The 19658-nt window shown below is 64.7% G+C and overlaps 2 protein-coding genes across 9 annotated transcripts in view; one reads left to right on the top strand and one right to left on the bottom strand.

The window, feature by feature from the left end:
• The window catches only part of G6PD (glucose-6-phosphate dehydrogenase), a 61737-nt gene extending 45184 nt beyond the window's left edge, over nucleotides 1–16553 (top strand). For both annotated transcript variants that reach the window (XM_049705162.1, XM_049705163.1), the window contains exon 13: nucleotides 16388–16553. In XM_049705162.1, the coding sequence (XP_049561119.1) occupies nucleotides 16388–16538 (151 nt within the window). In that variant the 3' untranslated portion in view covers nucleotides 16539–16553. The remainder of the gene's footprint in view (nucleotides 1–16387) is intronic.
• On the bottom strand, nucleotides 3623–19374 carry PLXNA3 (plexin A3). Of its 7 annotated transcripts, XM_004286665.4 has the most exons (33): nucleotides 19116–19273; nucleotides 16650–17272; nucleotides 15786–16325; nucleotides 15189–15371; nucleotides 14090–14218; nucleotides 13921–14021; nucleotides 13531–13654; nucleotides 13289–13445; nucleotides 13113–13212; nucleotides 12485–12599; nucleotides 12165–12365; nucleotides 11866–11962; nucleotides 11546–11736; nucleotides 11321–11466; nucleotides 11114–11234; nucleotides 10862–10998; nucleotides 10609–10779; nucleotides 10333–10426; nucleotides 10008–10247; nucleotides 9786–9929; nucleotides 9474–9708; nucleotides 9246–9388; nucleotides 8903–9159; nucleotides 8748–8814; nucleotides 8506–8652; nucleotides 8261–8420; nucleotides 7996–8099; nucleotides 7670–7766; nucleotides 7185–7375; nucleotides 6712–6881; nucleotides 5979–6191; nucleotides 5677–5827; nucleotides 3623–4714 (listed from the first exon to the last, which is right to left on the bottom strand). In XM_004286665.4, exons 2-33 carry the CDS (start codon nucleotides 17244–17246, stop codon nucleotides 4619–4621), a joined length of 5619 nt encoding a protein of 1872 aa, XP_004286713.1. In that variant the 5' UTR covers nucleotides 17247–17272; nucleotides 19116–19273; the 3' UTR covers nucleotides 3623–4618. The 7 variants fall into 7 exon arrangements, with proteins under 7 accessions (XP_004286713.1, XP_033273964.1, XP_033273966.1 ...); XM_033418073.2 differs by having other exon boundaries at nucleotides 8903–9117; nucleotides 11546–11962; nucleotides 19116–19362; XM_033418075.2 differs by having other exon boundaries at nucleotides 11546–11962; nucleotides 12165–12319; nucleotides 12559–12599; nucleotides 19116–19275.
• Nucleotides 19375–19658: the final 284 nt, after the last annotated feature.

Below are 19658 nucleotides of genomic sequence, written 5' to 3'. Positions count from 1 at the left end.
GTGGAGTTCTAACCACTGGACCGCCAGGCAAGTCCCATAGGATTCATTTTTTTCCCACACTACTGAGGCGCGAGCCTTCTGAGCCCCCTTCAGGATGCCTCCCCAATTATGAGGTTTGCATTCTGGCCGGTGCGGACCGCCAGAATGGGACCGCCAGTCCCTGTCCTGCTCGAGCGCTGGGCAGACTCACCTTCCATCCTTTGGGTGGCCCTGTCCCCCGCCTCGCAGAGTTCCCTTCCACACTGATGCTGCTCAGTGGTCCTCGGCGCGCTCCAATGGACCCTCCGCCCTTGGGCACGGTTCTCTTCCTGTGCTGCTGTGTCCTCTCCTGTCCTCCACCCGCCAACTCCGGCTGCGTGCGCTCTGCGATCCACCCCCGAGACCCGGGGAGGCGGCTGGACTCGGTCCGGACAGTCCGTGTAGACAGCAAGCTGGGGAAGCTGCACGGCTCACCTCTTCGGGGTCTCAGCTCCCAGAGATCCCTGACGGTCCTCCCTCACCTGAGGCCCAGTTTCTTCACAGCCTGTGTTTCATATATTTTGGCTGCATTTAGGGGATTCTTTCAAGCCAGTGCGGGGGAGATCCGGTCCCTGTTCCTGCATGTGCGTGAACGGAGTCTGCCGGCACAGAACCCAGAGAGCTCTGGCAGCGTGGGCTGGAGGGAGGGAGATGCCGGTGCTGGGGATGGTGGCGGTGGGCGTGGCGATGACGGTGATGATGGAGCGTCTCCCCCACCAGCACGCAGCAGCTCTGGTGGCTACAGCAAGGGTCTTTTTCTTTCTTCCCTTTTTAAAAACCATTTTTAAGACTTTAATTATCGATGGGGAGATGAGAATTGAGCACTTTCACGCCACTGTCCCTCTGCCTCCTCCCCAAATGGTTCTATTCTACTCACTCCAGAAACTGTGCCCTCCCACCACAATTCTGGTTTCCCCACATCTATGTCACCATTAGGTTAGTGTCCCGCAAAAATTAAAAACTGAGCGTGTGTGAGAAGAGCAAACAACCCAGAAGCACTAGGCTAGGAATTTTGTAGTTCACTGGCTTTGTTTCAGATCAGTGAAGAAAACTGCTGGCGCACCTGGCTCAGGGTCTGGGCAGGGGGAGTTAGCTCCCTCTAAAATACCCTGCGATCATGGGAGTTTTACTTCTTCCTTTCCAATCTGGTTGCCTTTTATTGATTGCTCTATCTATCCCCTTCTAATGGGCTGGTCTTTACTTACGCTTTTCATGCCAAGTGGTTTTGCTTGGATAGCAGACCTTGTGTGCTTTCCCTTGGGTGCTGGCTACTTTTGTGTCCGTAAACATACTCGAACTTTGTTCTCAGGTGCTGCGGTTATTCGGAGACAATTTGATTCTTTAGAATCTTGCTTCTAAGATTTGCTACATGGCGCTAGAGCAGCTTCTACTGTAGAATTAATTGTTTTCCCGCTACTGAGGCAAGACCCTTCTGAGTGCCCTCCCTCAGGCCTCTTGAATTCCGAGGTTTCCATCCTGGCCAGTGGGGACAGGTGCTCATCCAGGGCCTGCTTGAGCCCTGAGCATAGTTCCCTGTAGTCCTTCCTGGCAGCCCTTTCCCAGGCCCGGGGCGGCTTCCTCACACACTTGTGCTGATCAGCACCCCGTGATACTCCAGGGGGACCCTCTGCAGATCCCCACGATCCTCTCTGCCGGCAGCTCCCGAGCTACAGTACCCCAGGCTCTAGGGCCCGACGTCAGTCTGATTCTCCCTCCCTCACCCAGCAAAGCCCAGAATCAGCCTACTGCCTTGGCCTGACAGGTGAACTGGTGAAGCTGCCAGGTTGCTTTAAAACATAAGTCAGATTGCGTCACTCTTCTGTTAAAAAGAATCTCCAAAAGGGACTCTTAGGGACAAAGCCAAAGAACTTACAGTGGCCTGAAAAGCCAGATGTGAGGGACTTCCCTGGTGGCGCAGTGGTTGAGAATCCACCTGCCAATGCAGGGGACACGGGTTCAATCCGTGGTCCGGGAACATCCCACATGCCACGGAGCAGCTAAGCCCATGTGCCACAACTACTGAGCCCGCGCGCCACAACTACTGAAGTCTGCGCGCCTAGAGCCCAAGCTCTGCAAGAGAAGCCACCGCAATGAAAAGCCCGTGCACTGCAACGAAGAGTAGCTTCCGCTCGCCACAACTAGAGAAAGACTGCGCGCAGCAACGAAGACCCAACAACGAGGATCCAGTGCAGCCAAAAAAAAAAAATGCCAGATGTAATCCAGCCCGTTTCCTCTCCAATATTCTCCACTCCCACCCTTTCGTTTGCTCATCGTGGTTCAGCCTCACTGGCTTCCTTAACTGTTCAAAAATGCCAGGCCAGGAGCTTCCCTGGTGGCTCAGTGGTTACGAATCCGCCTGCCAATGCCGGGGACATGGGTTCGAGCCCTGGTCCGGGAAGATCGCACGTGCCGCGGAGCAACTAAGCCCGTGCGCCACAGCTACTGAGCCTGTGCTCTAGAGCCTGCGAGCCACAACTACTGAAGCCCGCGTGCCTAGAGCCTATGCTCCGCGCCAAGAGAAGCCACCGCAATGAGAAGCCTGCACACCGCAAGGAAGAGTAGCCCCCACTCGCCGCAACTAGAGAAAGCCCGTGAGCAGCAACAAAGACCCAACACAGCCAAAAATATAAATAAATGTTTATTAAAAAAAAACAAAAACATGCCAGGCTGGCTCCTGCCTCAAGTAAGTTTATTGGGTTTTTTTTTTTTTTTTTTTTGCGGTACGCGGGCCTCTCACTGTTGTGGCCTCTCCCGTTGCGGAGCACAGGCTCCAGAGGCGCAGGCTCAGCGGCCATGGCTCACGGGCCCAGCCATTCCGCGGCATGTGGGATCCTCCCAGACCGGGGCACGAACCTGTGTTCCCTGCATCGGCAGGCGGACTCTCAACCACTGCGCCACCAGGGAAGCCCTCAAGTAAGTTTATTAAAAAAAAAAAAAAAAACATGCCAGGCTGGCTACTGCCTCAAGGCCTTTGCACTGGTTCTCTTCAGTCTGGAACCCTCTTCCTCTGGGGATCCCTCTGGCTCACCCGGAAATCATTCCTGACCGCTCTATTTAACATCGCATCCTGCTTTCTCCCCACCCGGCTTACTTGAACAGGTGCGTGGCACAAGAGGGTGAGAGGCAGGAGGGAGGTAGGAGCACAGTGATTGCAGTGCACTTGGGACAGTAGAGTTGTCAGATATGAAGGCGTTTGGGGGCCATGAAGCCCTGGATGGTTTTGAACAGAGTGGGGACAAGGTCCACCGTGTATGTTAAGAGGGAGGGTCCCAGTGCCTCCCAAGCTGAGAAGAGGCTGAGGGCGGCCAGGGCAGAAATGGGGACCCTGGCATCCAGGCAAGCAACAAGGGCGGCTTGGACCAGTTGGGGGCAGTGGAGGTGGGGAGAAGGGCGCGGATTCTGCATGTGTCTTGAAGGTGGAGCCACCAGGACTCACTGATGGATTGGACGTCGCCCTAGAGCACCTCAAGTCCTCAGAAACCCTGCAACGAGTCACCCTTCCCCCCATCAAGGGCGAGCAGCTCATGCAGAGTCCGACAGCCTCCCCACCTGCTTCCACGTTCTGGGAGCAGCCACCTGCCCGAGGACAAAGCCACACACTGCATCCATTTCTCAACATTTAATTAGGAAAAAAAATTACAGGGACAAAGAAAACCTCATGCAAAAAAGAGAAAAAGGGGCCAATTGGGTTTCCAGGAGCGCGGGCCGGGGCCAGATTCCTCTGAGGAGGCAGAAGGACAAAGGAGTAAGGCACTGCTGCCTCTGCCCCTCGGGGCGGGCGCAGGACAGGGCAGCGGAGGATGAGGGGTCCGGACGCGCAGACCACACTGAGGGGGGTTAGCAGCAGGGCCCGGAGAAGGGAGGTTCGGTGCTCCCAGGCCCAGCTCACGCCCTGGCAGGAGCCTGGTTCGAGCTCTCCAGGCGCTCAGAGAGAACGGGGCCCCGGGAGGGGGTACAGTCCCGGCCCGAGAAGTCTGGAGGGGCTGCTGCAGTGGCCGCAGGGGGACCCCTTGGCCGAGCCACCGTCCGAGGGCAACTTCGGTGCCTCACCGGCCCCAAGGACTGCTGGTGCCGAGGCCCCGTCCTCGGCATGGGTGGGGCCAGCCAGGGCAAGGGGGCGGGGCCAGAGGCTAGGCCAAGGCTGACCATGTCACAGGGGAGCCGGGAGGGCTCAAGGAGAGAAGGTGAGTGAGGCTGGCAACCTCGGGGGTGGGGGGGGGGGGGTAGGGGGTCCGGGGGAGGAGGGGGCGCGTATTTACAGATGGAGACGACGGTGAGGTGGAGATAAATTAAATAAATAGGTGGTTGGGGTATAAATAGCAAGGAGGGCAGGGGCAACCACAACCCCCGGCACGAGGGCAGGAGGGCGGGGGTATTGCTGCTGCCGGGGTGGGGGGCTTGGTCCGGTCACCCCCTCCCCATGCAGGGCCCAAAGCAAGGCACTAATGACGGGGGCCCGGCTGTGCCAGGGGCATCTTGGCCCGGTGACCTCATGCCACCCGATCCAGGGCTCAGCCCCGGGACCCAGGCGGGAGACGCCCCTCTGCACGGGAGTACGGCTCAGGACTGAGAAGCCCCCTCCTCACGGGGTCCACCTCCCTTAGCTGTTGCTGGATGCGAGGCCGATGATATGTTCCAACTTCTGGCGCAGCTTCTGCTTCCGGCAAGAGGCATCTCGGTCCAGAGCGGTGAGAACCTGCGGGAAGAGGCCCAGAGCCGGGCTCTTGAGGGGCGGGCTCCTCCTGGCCAAGCCCCACCCCCGATGCCCCCCACCCCTCCCACGTGGGAGGGGCCCAGCGGCTGGCCTCCGAAAGGGCCCGCAGCTCCTCCTTGACCCCAACCCCTCCTCCGACTGCACAACCTCTTCCCGCCTTCCAACAGCCAGCACACAGCCCCTCCCACAGGGTGGTCTGGACTGGAGGCCCCCCGTTCCCATCCCTCCTAACCCCCACCCCACCCCAGACCTCTCTCACCCAGGTCTCCGCGACCTCGGGCCTCACCTTCCGTGACCGTGGGCAGCACCCGACAGAGCCCATCTCTCCCTCCTCCCTGACGCCCAGGGCGGGGGTGGGTATGGTCCTCACGCGTGTTCCAGGACCCGTCTGGCACTCGGGGGCCCCTCCCGAGCCTCCTCAGACTCTGCAGCCGGTCCCCCCTCTTCTCTGCCACCTCTTGAATGTCCCAGGGCCACTCAAGTTCTTGGGCCACGTCTCCCTCTCCAGCTGCCCATGGCCCCCGCCTTGGGGAGCTCATCCAGGCTCGGGGCCCTGTCCGGGCCCACCCATTCTCATCTCCAGCCAGGAATCCACCCCTGGAGCCGGCGCATCTGTCTTCCCTGACTCTCCAGCCACAAACCGGGCAGGTGGGCTGACCGCGCCTACCTTTGGCCCCAGCCCGTCAACCCAGCCCTCCGTGTGCTCCCGGCCCCTAACTTCTGCCGGACCAGAACTTTGCGCTCCAGCCAGTGGCTTCTCTACTGGGTCCCTCAAATCCCAGCATCTACAGAGCGTGTCACCTGTGCCACCTTAAGGGCCTGGTTGGGGGAGGAACTGTGAGGAGTCCAAGAGCTGGGCTCGCTGACCCCCACCACGCCCCTGCCTTTGCCACCAGCTGTACCCTCAGAGCCAAAGAGCAGGGGCCCGAGGGGGTGGCACGCACCTCCTGGCGGTACTTGGTAACGTAGAAATAGAGCTCACTGAGCGCGCTCAGGACGTTGAAGTCACTGGCATGGAGACGGGACTGCTCCACCAGGTACGCGTCCATGTCCTGGTCACTGATGGACGCCATCTTGGCGATGTCCCGGTAGTACCTGTTGGGGCCCCGAGGAGGTCGTGCCAGCACGCGCCACAGAAGCCAAAGCCCCTACCCCGGCTGCCAGGCCAGCCTCCGGGCCTTCTTCCCTCGCCAGCAGCCGCGTCCCCTGGGGTCCCGGCCCCGCCTCCCCACACACTGGGGCCCACCTCTCCACCCAGCTCTTGTAGCTGGGGATGTCCTTGGCGTAGAGCAGCTTGTTGGAGGGCGAGTCCTTGCCCAGGCGGTGCTCGGACGTCGAGCAGGAGTCCATGAAGGTCTGGGCCACCACCGACAGGCAGGCGTCCGTGATGCTGCTCTTGTGGATGTCGAACACGAACTGCGGGTTCTTGATCACGTTCACCCAGAAGCGCAGGGGCAGGCTGGACAGAGGGACAAAGGCCCGCAGCTCCGCGATCTCCCTGCACACACCCTCCCATCCGCGCTCACCTCCGCAGGCCCACAGGCAGCGAGAGTGACACACTGCGAGCTGGCAGCCTCTTCTTTAATTTTCTGCCTGACTTCAAGCAGTGAGAAGTCAGAGTGGACGGTCTTCCGTCCTCGGTGAGTTTCAACGCGCCCCCCTCGCACGGCTAACCCCGGGACCGGGCTTCTGGTTACCTCTGCCCTGTGTCAGCGGTATCACCAGGTGAGCAGCAGGGCCAAGGGCACCTCTGGGCGCTGGCCACACTACCCACATCCCAGACGCCCAAAGCCCTGGCAGAGCCCACCTGCGGAATCAGACGCACTTGCTCTCTGTGCTCGGCGGCACCATCAGTGCCAGGCCGCTGTCCTCTCCTGCCAGGGTGACCAGCCAAGCCCCCGCCGGCATCCTGACCGTGGTCCCCGAGCCCCAGCCAAGCCTCCTCACGCCCCCGCCCGCGGGCCGGTGCACGGCAGTACCAGTTGCTCTTCCAGGTGTGGCGCACGTCGGGATCGCCGATCTGCCGCTGGTCGGCCTGCTCGTCCAGGAAGTCGAACATGTACTTGATGGCCAGGGGCAGGGCCGAGCCCCGGTGCGCCGTGCTGAACACGGTCTCGAAGAGGTCGTCCACGAACTTCTGCAGTGTGCCCTGCAGGGGCGCAGCAAGGACACCAGCTGACGGGGAGCCAGGGCGGGACGTCCCCACGGCAGGACAGATGGGGACGGGGAGGCTTGACAACGAGCAGGGCTTCCCTGCTCAGCCACCACCCCTCAGACAAGCTTGGCCTCGACCTCAGGGTGGCAGTTCCCGTGGCAAAAGCGTTGAGCAAGTCCCTTGGGATTGGAACAATCCAGTGGCCCCTTCCCCAGGCAGCCCAGGCCAACCCCAGGGCCAAGGCCAGGCTACAAGGCACGTGCACTAAGGCCAGGGTGGCGCGGGGCAGGCCCACACCTTGGTGGCCAGCAGCCGCGTCAGGTAGATCTCCGAGACCATCTTGCTGCCTCGGTCTCCCTCTCGGTGGTCGGCATGGTCGTGGTTCTTCACCAGGTGCCACAGCTTGGTGCCCGTCTCCTGGTCGGGCGTGATCATGGGTGCCCGAGAGCGGAGGCTGTCAGGGCTGCTGGCCGTGCGGAGCAAGCTCTCTGGGGCAGAGGGTGGTGTGCCCCTTAGGCCAGTGGGGCCACACCAGCCATCGCCGTGGCTCTCGCTCCCCTCCATCCCGGGAGCCCTGCAGGCCGAGGGGGCCCGTCTGCTCTCACGGGCCCACTGCACTTCTAGGCTCTAAGGAACTAGAGACCTCCTGAGAGCAGGGTCCAGGGGGGCCGCCAGAGCCAGGCTGGCTGCTCAGACGGGGTGGGGCTGGGGGTTCCCCACGATGGCCGACACAGCCTTGCAGGGCATGGGGCCAGCAGAGACCCCACACCGAGGACGCCTACCATAACGGCTGAGAGAGCGGGTGAAGGTGAAGGAGTTGGCCATGTTGTAGGCTGACACTTGTTTGGGCACCAGTGCCACCAAGGAACCGTCTGTTACCTGCAAATCCCAGAGACAGAGAGGGGGGCAATGCAGGAGGCCGAGAAGCCAAGGGGCCTGAGCCACCGCCTACCCTGGCCCGGCAGGGCACATGTGGGGCGGCTACCCAAGGGGGGCCTGTGGCGCGGGGGCCAGAGAGGGGAGGGGCCGGGACCCCTACTCCTGTGGCCTCAGGGCAGGGCCATGGCTCACAAGGGCCCTGGGCGTGAGGCGACCTCCGGCTCCTCACCTGGTAGTGGGCCAGTGAGTTGACCCTCTTCCAGTCACACTCGATTTTGGTGGTGACATCCTCATCCTGGAGAATGATGCGGGCCATGCGGCCCTGGCGCCACTCTGCGGGCCACAGGCAGCTCTGAGGTCCTGCTCCATGAGCCCTGGGACCCTGGGCCCACTGCCCTCAGAGGACAGAGCTCAGGTGGGGAGAGTGAACGCCAGCCAAGGTAACGTGGCCACAGGAGGTGGGGGGGCCCAGGAGGAGAGGGCAGGGGCCTCACCTAGGTCCATGTCCTCAGCTCTGGGACGCTGAGAGTAGGGGATGCCCTTGTACACAGCATCTAGCAGCTTGTCTTTGGCCTGGGTGATACTGTCACAATTGAGAACCTTCACCGGGACCTGAGCGCTGCCCTCGCTCTCCGGGCACACACAGTGCAGGGTCTGAGGGCGAGGGGGACCACAGGGTGGGTCCTGGGTGAGGCTTCCCCTCAGGCCCGATACCCTGCGCACCTGGACCCCCGCTCACCAGCGTCTTGTAGTCGATCTGCTGGCGGATGAGCTTGTCCTCGCTCAGGGAGTAGCGCGCCTCGCCCGTGATGGCGTCGATGGGGCCCTTCTCCATCTGCTGCTTGATGGCGCAGAACAGCAGGAAGAGCGGCTCCCCGGCGCACTCCTGCAGCCAGGGCCGGGACACAGCTTGCCGCCCGCCTGCGGCCGACTGCTTCCTCACATCCCCTCGCCCCCCGCTTGCCCTTTGAGCGCACGCACCTTCAGAAACTTATGCAGCAGGAAGGTGAACCAGTTGGTGAGCATCTTCTCAGCCACGGACTCGGTCCTAGGGTGAAAGGGGTGCTGGGGCCCCGGCCGGGCAGGGCTGGGCTTCCCAGGGGAGGGGCAGGGCTGGCGGAGGGGGACCCAAGTACCTGCGCAGGAGCAGCTTTGGGTGGTTCTTGCTCTCGAGGTTCTTCTCGATGAGGTCCGCCAGCAGTTGCTTGAGCAGCCCCGTGGCATAATCGAGGCGGCTCTGCAGGGCCACCATAGTGAGCGAGGCCACAGTGCCACGGTCGCGCATGGAGAAGCTGCTCTGAGCCTCCAGAGTGTGGATAAAGGTGAGCACGAAGGCGCGGCTGTGCAGCAGCTGCCCAAAGAGACGCAGGGCCTTCTCGACATTGGGGGGTGTCTGGGGGCGGGGGGGACAGGGCATCTCAGACGGTGGAGGTGGCCCTGGGGGTGACAGGGCATGGGCAGGCAACAGGGGGCACTCACATCCAGCTCCTTGAGCACTGGGTGGGCCTCGATGCCCGGGAAGAGCACGCGCACGGCGTAGGTCCGGTAGTCCAGGAAGGGGATCTGCACGCCATCCATGTGGTTCGTCAGCTCGTTGATGTCTGTCTGCAGCTCAGCGAAGGCTGGGGAGGGCCGGTGAGAGACAGTGAGCAGAGAGGGAGGAGGGAGCCCCTGCCACCTGCCCCACCCCCACCCTCATGCAGGCACCTTCCTTGCATTCCAGGGCCACCCGGGATTCCAAGTTGTCCATCTGGAGCTGGAGGCGCTTGAGCGTGCGGTCGGCATCCTGAGTCTTGCGTTTGTAGGCGACCAGCACGGCAGTGATGGCCAGCAGCAGAAGCGCGCCCCCCGCCGCCAGCCCCACCACGGCCGGCAGGCTCAGCGCCCGGTCGGCCGTGATGTGCAGGGTGCCCAGCCAGAACTCCAGGCCGCCCACCAGCACCTGCAGGGACAGGCGCCGTAAGCTGACCCGCACCCCCGCCCCAGGCTGCTCTGGCAGCCTCCCTGCCCCCTACCCACCATGACCGGCTGCCGGCCCGTCTGGCTGGGGGAGTCGCACAGGAGTTGCGTGTCCGAGACGGTGAGCGTGCACGGCTGGCCCCCGATCAGCACCGTGTAGTTGAGGCGGGAGCTGCCGGCCGCCGCAGGGATCAGATTCTTGCCCTGCAGATGGAGAGCGCTGCTGGCCAGGGCTCCCCACCGCCCCGCCCCTCCCGCCCTAGGCGCCCACCACACTGGCACCTTCAGCACTACGTGGGAGCCAGGTTTGACATCCAGGACCCCAGAGGGCCCAAGTGGCTCGAAGCTGGGGTCGGGGTAGTAGGTGAAGGAGGACCGGTTGAGGGAACGGGCCGTCTGCACGTGGTCCAGCAGGAAGCCGAACTCGTCAGGGTGCTCACCCTGGGCCTGCGGCTGGGGCCGCCCCAGGAAGATGCCAGGGGCCTTACACAGCATGGCGGTGTCGTTGATCACCTGGCACGTCTGTGGGGACAAAGGTGGGCAGCCCAGCACGTGAGGCCACAGCGGGCAGAGGGTCAGGGGTGGGATGGCGGCAGCTGGCACTCACGTTGGTGGTCTCGATGCCTCGGTACTTGGCCCGGACCCGGGGCTCCTGGACCGTCAGCAGGTGGGTCCCACTCACGGTGATGGAGGTGCTTCCACTAGGTATGGGGGTGAGGGGCCTCAGGCTTCCTCCCCACCACCCTGAGCCCAGCCCTGGAGTGTTATCGAGGCTGCCATGGGAGCCCAGGGCCTCCCCAACCCTAGGTCACCTGGTCACCAGGCGAGGCCTGGCCCCCAGCCTCCCCTCTGCCAGCCAGGCCCATTCTCCCGAGGGCCTTACTTGATGATGCTCCAGGTGGGCTCGAGGCGAGTGACGGTGGGGTCCTGGGTGTAGGTGTAGAGGACGCCGGGACTGGAGATGTTGGCGCGGTCGATGGCCAGGGTGATGGAGGCCTGGCTCGGGCCCAGGGTGGAGACAGGCGAGATGCACACGATTGCTTCCGCATCCCTCCTACGCCAGCAAGCGGGGACTTGGAGCAGGCTGCCCAGGGCTGCCACCTGCCGGCCCCACGGCCCCCGCCTGCAACACTCACCTCACGAACTGGCACTCGCCGTCTCTCACGGTCACTGTGACTCTGCTGCCGGCGTCCAGAGAATGACCGGAAATGGTGATCCGCGTGCCCCCCGAGGCTGGGCCCCGACTGGGACTCACGCGGTCGAACGTGGGCGTCTACGGGAGAAGCAGCCCTGAGGGGAGCGGGGAGACGGCGGGCGCCCAACAGGGCCAGGCCACAGCCCCTGCCAGGAAGGAGTGGGAGAGGGAAGGGGGCGGGCAGCCCACGTACCACGAAACTGTAGAGCTGCTCAGACTGCGTGCGGAAGTCAGCCGAGCAGTCGCTGATGCAGAGCTCCGCAGGCCCTGGTGGCGGGCTGGGCACCAGCGACTCCTCCATCTCACACACGATCCTAGGGGTCGGGTCAGGTCGGAGGTCAGGCCCGGGCGCCCGGCCACAGGCTGCGGGGAGGCCCAGCGCCCGCACAGCTGCACTCACCTCTCGGCACTGACGTACTCGGCGGGGATGGAGTTGCAGCGCACGCCGGCCACCCGCAGGCCCACGTCTCGGGAGGTGAGGCCCAGGTTCTCGCCCACGATGGTGATCCGGGTGCCTCCCTCCTTGGGCCCCATGAGCGGGTGGATCTGCGGAGCAGGAGGGGAGGCGGGAGGGTGAGCCGAGGCAGTGGGTACCCAGAGGGCGGCGGGTGGTGGGGAGGCCCACCTGGGCAATGCGGGGGTGGCTGCAGCGAGCGCCCTTCTGGTTTGGGTGCACCCAGTTGGTCTTGGGGGCCGGGCAGTGGGCCCGCAGCTGGCACCTATGCTCCGAGATGCACCAGCCACAGTTGAAGCGAGGGTCAGCCTTGAGGCAGAGGCCACAGCTGGGCCGCTGCGCCCAGCACTTGTACAGGAGGGCTGTGGGCACAGAAGGCGCCGCTGGGGGGCAGCTACGGGCCCCGACGAAGGGTCCCCTGTGGGCCCGGCCCCAGCACGTGCCTTCTCCGCCCCAGGAGGCGAGCTCCTCGGCCCCATCCCGCCGGTCACCTCGGAAGGTAGCGGGCTTGTCGATGGGGAAATCTCCATCCCAGACCACGGAGAAGTCCAGCTCGGTGTCACCATACTCGTCACCTTCATAGGAGTACTGGGGGAGAGGGACCCGCATGACCCCAGTGAAGGTGACAGACCGCCCCTCCCCCAGCTCAGAAATCCCCAGCAGGAGACTCAGAAGGTCCCTGGCCACTGTCAGCTGAGGCTTCTAGAAGAGTCTGCTGGGCACAGATCTGCACCACGCCCAGCCCCGCACAGCCTGGACCCCCGAGGGAGGCGGGGCGGGTGGGCCTCACCGAGGCGTTCTGGCACTGCACGCTGCTGCTGTTGAAGCGGACGGCAGGCACCCGCTGCTGCCGCCCCTGCACCCGGACCACACACTCGTAGTTCTTCTGGCCCGACTGGGGCTGCGGCAGGTTCTTGGCCCGCAGGGTGAGAGGCTGCGTGACACCTGCTGGGATCAGGAGGTCCCCGCTGGGCAGGATCTCAGGGCAGCCCTGAGAGGAGAATGCCCATCAGCCAGCTGGGCTGGCCCCCAGTTAAGGGGGCTCCAAGAAAACCCCAAGACCGAAGGCAGAAAAGAGCCCAGCCCCTTCGCGTGTGGCGCGCGCCTCACCTCGGGGCTGTGGACCCTGCCCTCCTGGAAGGAGCACTCGTGGGGGTGGCTGGTACACACGTGGCGGTACTTACACCAGTGGCAGGGGTAAGGGCTGCCGACGCAGGACATGCACCTAGAGGGGAGAGGCTTCAGAAATCACGGGGAACCTAGAGAACGGACTTGAGGTTATGGGGAAGGGGAAGGGTGAGCTGTGACAGGGCGAGAGAGAGTCATGGGCATATACACACTAACAAACGTAGTAAGGTAGATAGCTAGTGGGAAGCAGCCGCATGGCACAGGGATATTGGCTCGGTGCTTTGTGACCGCCTGGAGGGGTGGGATAGGGAGGGTGGGAGGGAGGGAGACGCAACAGGGAAGACATATGGGAACATATGTTTATGTATGACTGATTCACTTTGTTATAAAGCAGAAACTAACACACCATTGTAAAGCAATTATACCCCAATAAAGATGTTAAAAAAAAAAAAAAAAGAAATCACGGGGAAGACCGGGCCTGGCCCCTCACCGTCCCACCTGCGGGACACACGGGGAGCCAAAGGCAAAAGGCACCGGGGCCCGCCTGAGGCCTACCCGACACCGCGAGCAACAGAGACACGGGGACAGGGGTCGGGGGGCCGGTACTCACGACTGGAGGGCGCTGCAGTTGTAGAAGACGAAGTCAGCCCCAGCAAAGCTCACGCCGCTCTCCTTGGAGAGCAGCTGCAGCTGCACGGTGCGCGCGGCCCCTGCAGCGAGCCCAGGGGAGCCACACGTGAGCCGTGGACAGAGAGCAGCCCTGCCCCCCGCGGCCCAGCCACTGACCGTGCCCCCGGGTGAGAGCCCGGAGCTCCTGCAGGGAAGGCGAGGGACAGTGTAACTCTCCAGAGGGCAGCAGGACGGCCTCGCTCTCGGTCACCTCCTCGAAGGCACAGCTCACGCCCGCACTGAGGTCCGGCACGTTGCTTATGGCCACGGTCAGCTGGAGGAAGCAGAGGGCCCAGAGCTGGGAGCGCCCCCAACACGTGTGCACGGGCCTCTACACCCGCACGCTCCGCACCACTCACCTGCACCCCAGGCGACGTCACCGACACATTGTTGGGCCGGACCCGCACCTGGACACACTTGCTCAGCTCCTTGGCGAAGCCACGCGGGGCCGAGGCGCCTGGACAGGCCCCATGGCGGCAGCATCTGCGCGGGGTCAGGCCAGGCCCATCCCACAGCTGCCCCAGCAAGGCCCGGAGCGGGAGTGCAGCGGGGGCCTGGGGGGGACGGAGGGGACAGCTGGCCCAGCCCACGGCACCAGGCAGCCGCATGCCTCGGCCTCACCCCCTGGGGTCCGAGGGATGTCACTCGGGGTAGAGGTTCCACTCGCTAGCTGGAGAAAGTAGAAGGGCAGGGAGGGGGAGGCCACAGGGGCACAGCTCGGGGGAGTGGGCACTCGAGCGGCTCCTCACCTGTGCTGCAGCACACACCACCCACAGTGCGGGTCCCCCGAGCCCAGGCAGGCGGCGCAGCTTGGGTACTGCTCGCAGGTCTCCACCGGGAGCTGGCTCACCTGGGGGCAGCCGTGTCAGCACCCGCCCCACCCCCGTCCCACCCCGCCGCACCACCTGTCGGGCCCACCTGCTTCTCGCTCAGGAGGTAGACGTGCCGGTGGTCGGGGCTGAAGAGCAGGTCGCGGAGTATGGGGCTGCCGTCCACCACAGGCACCGTCTCATACAGGTGGGCCTCCTGAGAGCCGTCGACCCGTACCTGGGCCACGAGACCAGCCACCTGACGCCACAGCAGCACCCCACGCTCCCAGGCGTCCTATTCTCGAGCCAGGGACCCAGCCTGCCCGCCGCCCCCTTTCTCACAGACCAGGGAAGGAGGACGCCAGGGCTGCCCCCTGGAGGCCCTTGGGTGTGACACAGCCAATCCAAAAAAGCTCCCAGGACACAGAGACAGAGATGAGCGTTGCCCAGAGTTGGGGGACAGGGAAAGTGTGAAAGCTAAAAGGGAAGGGATTTTTAGGATCATGGCAACATCCTGGAATGAGATAGCGGTTATGCTTGAGTAACTCCGCGGACTTACTGAAATCACTGAGATGTATGCTTTAAACGGGGAGGGGGGGTTGTGACACGGCACTTACACCCCAATAAAGCTGTGACAGATGCAAGACGGGGACCAGGAGGGAAGCAGACCAGGCCCCAAGAGCTCGGTGGCTCCCTTCACAAACCTGCCCCCAGGGACAGCCCCACATCCCCCAGGTGAGCAGGAAGGGAATGCGGCAGTTGTCCTGACTCCTGTCCCTTCAGAACACCCTGGAACAGGAGCAGCTGCGGCCCTGCCGGCACTGCAGCCCCCGTGCCCATGAGGGGACAAGAGGGCAAGGAGGGTTAGGTCCACATTTGTCTCCTCGTTCATTCGACTGAGGACCCAGCAACGACGGCTCCTGCTCTCCCAGTAGGGAGCACCGGAGGTGGGCCCGGTCTGCCCCCAGAGCCACAGGAAGCCAGCGGTTCAGGCCACGGCGGGCGGTGGCACTGCAAGCATGGGTGGCTGAGAGGCCATCCGTGGAGCACAGCTGGGCTCCTGGGCCCCAGCCTGGGAAGTCCCCCTTCCCCCAGGGGCCAGGCCCCATCCAAGGTGCTGCAGGGCTCAGCCGCACGTTCTTGACCCCAGCCCTCGTCTGCAACTCAGTGCGCCCTGACGCCCACACGCCGAGCGCTCCGGGGCTCACCTTCTTCAGACTGCCGCTGCGGGTGCCGATGAAGACCACAGAGTGCTGCTGGTAGGGGTAGGCAGCCACACTGGCCATGCCATCAGTACTGTCGGCTAGCAGGGGCAGGCCCTCGATCACGTGCAGGCCGCCCAGCGGCTGGTTCAACACCAGCCCGCAGAAGTTTCCGTTTATCTGCATGGGCTGGGGAGACAGGAGGAGGACGCGTGAGTAAGAGCCTGGGGCACCAGCTGGACAGAGGCAATGAGAGCCCACGTTCTAGGAGGGAGCAGAATCTGGAGCTCGCTCCTTACCAGCCAAGACCAACTGTTTGCCCCAGGACCCCACAGGAAATCGGGGGCTGAGGAGGGAGGCGAGCAGGCAGCAGCGGGGAGAGCAAGCTGGTCCACACAGAGAGGTGGTGGGTAGCAGCAGAGGCAGGGAGGGGAGGACGGGGGCGGGGGACCCCGGGCTAAGCTGTCGTTCCCAAGACTGAGCCCAGGCTGGCACACGCGGCGGCCCATCAGCTGCCATACGACCGCCTGGGCTGGCCCCGCACACCCAGGAAGGGGCAGAGGGCCCAGCCCGGGGGCAGGGGTGGGGCGGGTGAGGGCTCACGGTGTTGATACAGGGCAGCTCCTTGTTCAGCAGCCAAGGCAGGGCCAGCGTGCCCTCCCCACGGTAGCAGGACTGGATGCGGCGCCGGATGTGGGCGTTGATGCTGCTGAGGGTAAAGAGGCAGAGGATGGTCTGCCGCGGCGGGCTGGCCCGGTTCTTCTGGCCCTGAGAGAAGATGGTGAAGAGGACGTCCTCGTCGGCCGGCACACCCAGGGCCTGGGCCAGCAGCAGGCCGGGCTTGGCCAGGTGGGCGCTCTGCACCAGGCGGTACTCCACGCCGCGCCAGGAGCAGCCGATGGGGAACTCCACGTACGAGTAGAACTCCGAGTCCCCCGAGCACATGCGCACGATCTTGGACGTGAAGAATTTCTCGCCTGCCGTGTCCAGCAGTGTCTGCTGGGTATCCAGCTGCAGTGTCAGGAAGTACACGAAGGAGGCGCTCACGAAGCCGTAGACGTAATAGATGTCGAAGGCTGGGTACAAGGACAGCGTGTCTGAGGGGATCTTGATCTGAGAGGAGACGAACTCGTCCTGGTACACCTGGGGAGCAGGTGGAGGACACAGCCTGGGACGAGGCCTAGGTCCACCCTCGACCTCCCCAACCGTGGCCCCTGGGCCCCCGCCACCCAGCCTGGCCCTGCGCCCACAACATGGCCCCCGGGGGTCTTCCCTCACAATCTCCCTGCCCCCGACCCACGTGGTCACAGGACCCCAGGCCAGAAAGGCTCCAGAGGCAGAGCCAGGACAGAGTGAAGGCAGGAGGGCACGGGAGCTGGCTCTTCAGAGGGGCGAGAAGGGAGGTGGGGGAGGGGTTGGGGGCCGGACAGCCTGCGAGAGCCCGAGCAGGTGGGCGGGCTCACCCACCAGACTGAACATGTCGGCACCGTCCTCGTCGCCGATGAGCTTTCGGGAGCTCAGCGTGGGGAAGTACTCAGACTTGCCATCCACGGCGGTGCCCACGAACAGCTTGCTGGGCCCCTGGCCCTGCTCCACGATGACGCCCGCCATGGAGTCCGGCTCCTGGGCCCCCGAGAGGTAGTGCTCCTTGCGGTGGTGCGGCTCGCCCAGCTTGAAGAGGTCGTCCAGGCGCAGGAACTGGCAGATGCCCTGCCAGATGCTGCCGCAGGCCACCAGGCGGCGGGCTGCGTAGTCTATGAGCAGCAGCTTGTTCACGTTGTCCACAGGCGCCAGGCGGTGGGCACAGACACGCATGCTGGGGGGTGGGTAGCAGCGAGCGTTGTCCTCGACGGGCCCCGTGACGTGGACCCGCAGCTCGGTCAGGTTGGGGGCCAGCTTGAAGACGCGATTCACCGCACCCACAAACACCTCCCCGGTCACCCGGTGCACGGCCAGATGGGTGAGCGAGGTGTCCGTCACTGAGAAGGCAGGGAAGGGCGTGCTGCCACCCAGGGCCCGCCCCACGGCAAGGAGGAACAGCAAGAGGAGGCCGACGGCGGGCATGGCCGGCAGCTGCCCCGGGGGTGGGCCTGAGGAGAGACGGGGAGTGCCGGTCAGAGGCCCCCGGCCCAGGGCGCCCAGCCGCCTCCGGCCCTGCCTGGCCTAGGGCCCCCAGCAGGCCGAGAGCCACGCCACAGAGGGTGGAGGCCAGTCGCCCACCACCATACCAGAGCCCCAGATGGCGACCACGGCTGGGAAAGAGGAGGGGCCTCCGCCAGGGCGCACGAGTGAACAGAGAGCACAGGCAGACTTGGGGGCCATCAATCATCCCCCACCCACTGCTGGAAAGGAGCCAGGAGGCCTCGCCTCAGCTGGGCCACACCCAAGGGGGCAGCAGAGCCAGATGCTAGGAAAGGCAGGGTGGGGGGCCCTCCAGGAAGGAGAAGCCAAACACCAGATCCCAGAGCTGAGGGTGGCCAGCCGCACACAAGAGCAACCCAACCGTGGGCAAGCCAAGGCCACAGACGTGCCTCACACCCTAGCTGGGGAAAGGAGAAAAGGTAGGGAGAGAACAATCGCAAATTGGTGTCAGGACACCACCCCAGGACAGAGGTCTGAGGCATCAAAGCCTGAGACCAGATGGGAACCAGGGCTGCCACTTCCACCTTCCTGGCCCCGGCTGCCTCCTCGCCCCAGGGGCCTCCGTCTGCTGGCTGTCCAGGAGGAGCCTGCCTAGCCTACCGGCTGGAACACAAAGCCGAGTCGCCTGCCCCCAGAGCAAAGCACAGAGACAGACATAAGTCAGGCTCTGCTCAGGCACAGCCAGACGGATGCCCAGGCAGCCCTGCGTGGCTCTCCCTCCGAATCCACACGTTAGCTGGGGAAGGGGAGATGCAGGGGGGCCCAAGGACCCCTATGGAAGGGGAGCAGCATTCTGAAACACAGCTGAGACTTTGGGGAGACGGGGTGGGGGACCACAGGAGCAGTACTAGGCTTGGCTGGGTCTTCACCCCTAGGCCACACCCAGCCCTCGGCCAGCGCCAGGCAGCAAAGACAGCAGAGAAGTGTCGTGGCAGCCAAGGGGGCAGGGCTCAGCGATACCCTCTCAGTGCCCAAGCCCCAAGGGAGACCAAGTTACTCAGCTTGGGGAGGGTGCGGGGAACCAAACCAAGGCAGCAACCAAGGAAAGGGGAAAAAATGCATTTGCTAGAACAAGGAGAAGACCCAGCTTGGAACTGCAAAGTTTCAGCTCAGGCTGATCATCTCTCTGGGGCTCTTTTGTCAGGTCCGCATCCTGGATCCTTAATGCAAGAGCCAGAGAAGAAAGGAAGACGGAGAAGGGAGGCCTAATGCCACCCTCACCTCCTCCACACCGCACAGGAATACAGGCCTAAGAATGGGGATGGGACAGGTCGGGAGGGAGACCTGGAAAGGCAGAATTTGCAGCCCAAGTGCCCATCCCAAACCTCAGCCTGTAACCGGGAGCCTCGGGCATCACAGGCACACCCAGCCTCTCTGCTACGGCCCTGCCAGCAGAGCCCGAGGGTGGGGACAGACCCTCGCAGAGACCTGGCTCTAGCGCCCGCTCCCCAACGCCCCGCGCGGTGCTGCCTGCCCGGCTCGCCCTGCCCCCACCAGGGATTGCCCACCCCCCCCCGGCAGATCCACGAGGACCCTAGTGGATGGAGGCGCCGCAGCAGTCCTTGCAGGGGCCGCTCCTCCGCCACAAAGGGTCCCCATCGGGCCGGGGGCTAGCCGCGGACGGACCGTCCCTACCGGCGCCAGGCACGAAGGACCAGTCAGGCCGGCGCCCGAGAGGCAGGGGCAGGGCCCGACCCCTTAAAGGCCGAGCCGAATCCCCGAGCTGCCGGAGTCCAGGGCCGCCGAGCAGGCCGGCCCCGCACAGGCGGCGGGGGGATGGAGGCCACCTACCTGTCCCTCCGCCGCCGCTGGCTCCGGGTGGCCGCCCGCCGGCCACGTGGACGCGCCCTCGAGCCCCACACCGCCCCACTCGCGCGCCCCCGCCGCCGCACCCCTCGCCTTACACCCCGCGCGCCCGCGCCGCCGCCACCGCCCACACACTGGGCCGGCCCGCGGCCGCCAGGGCCTTTTAAACCCGGACCGTACCACCGCGCCGGGCGGGGGCGCCCAGGGAGGGCCGAGCGGCAGGGCTCGCGGGCGGGGGCCGCCCCTCCCTGGGGCCGGGAGAGGCCCAGTGCTTAGCCCGGGCCCCCGTGAGCGGCCCGGGTCCCCGCCCAGCGAGCCGACCCCCCTCGCGCAATGGCCGCGTCCGCGGCGCGCGCCTCTCCCCCGCCACCCCCCGCCCCGGACCGCCGCCTCCCGCAACCCTGGGACCCGCGCGCCCCCGCGCCACACACCCCCAGGACCCGGGGCACGCGCAGACCCCGCCCCGGTGCTCGGAGGCGCGCCCGGGGCCACCTGCCGCCGGTGCGCGGCCTCCGGTGTCCCAATCCT

This window comes from Orcinus orca, chromosome X (assembly GCF_937001465.1).
Source record: "Orcinus orca chromosome X, mOrcOrc1.1, whole genome shotgun sequence".
Taxonomy (NCBI): domain Eukaryota; kingdom Metazoa; phylum Chordata; class Mammalia; order Artiodactyla; family Delphinidae; genus Orcinus; species Orcinus orca.
Note: the sequence above shows the minus strand (reverse complement) of the source record. Positions and strands in the feature narration are given on the sequence as shown.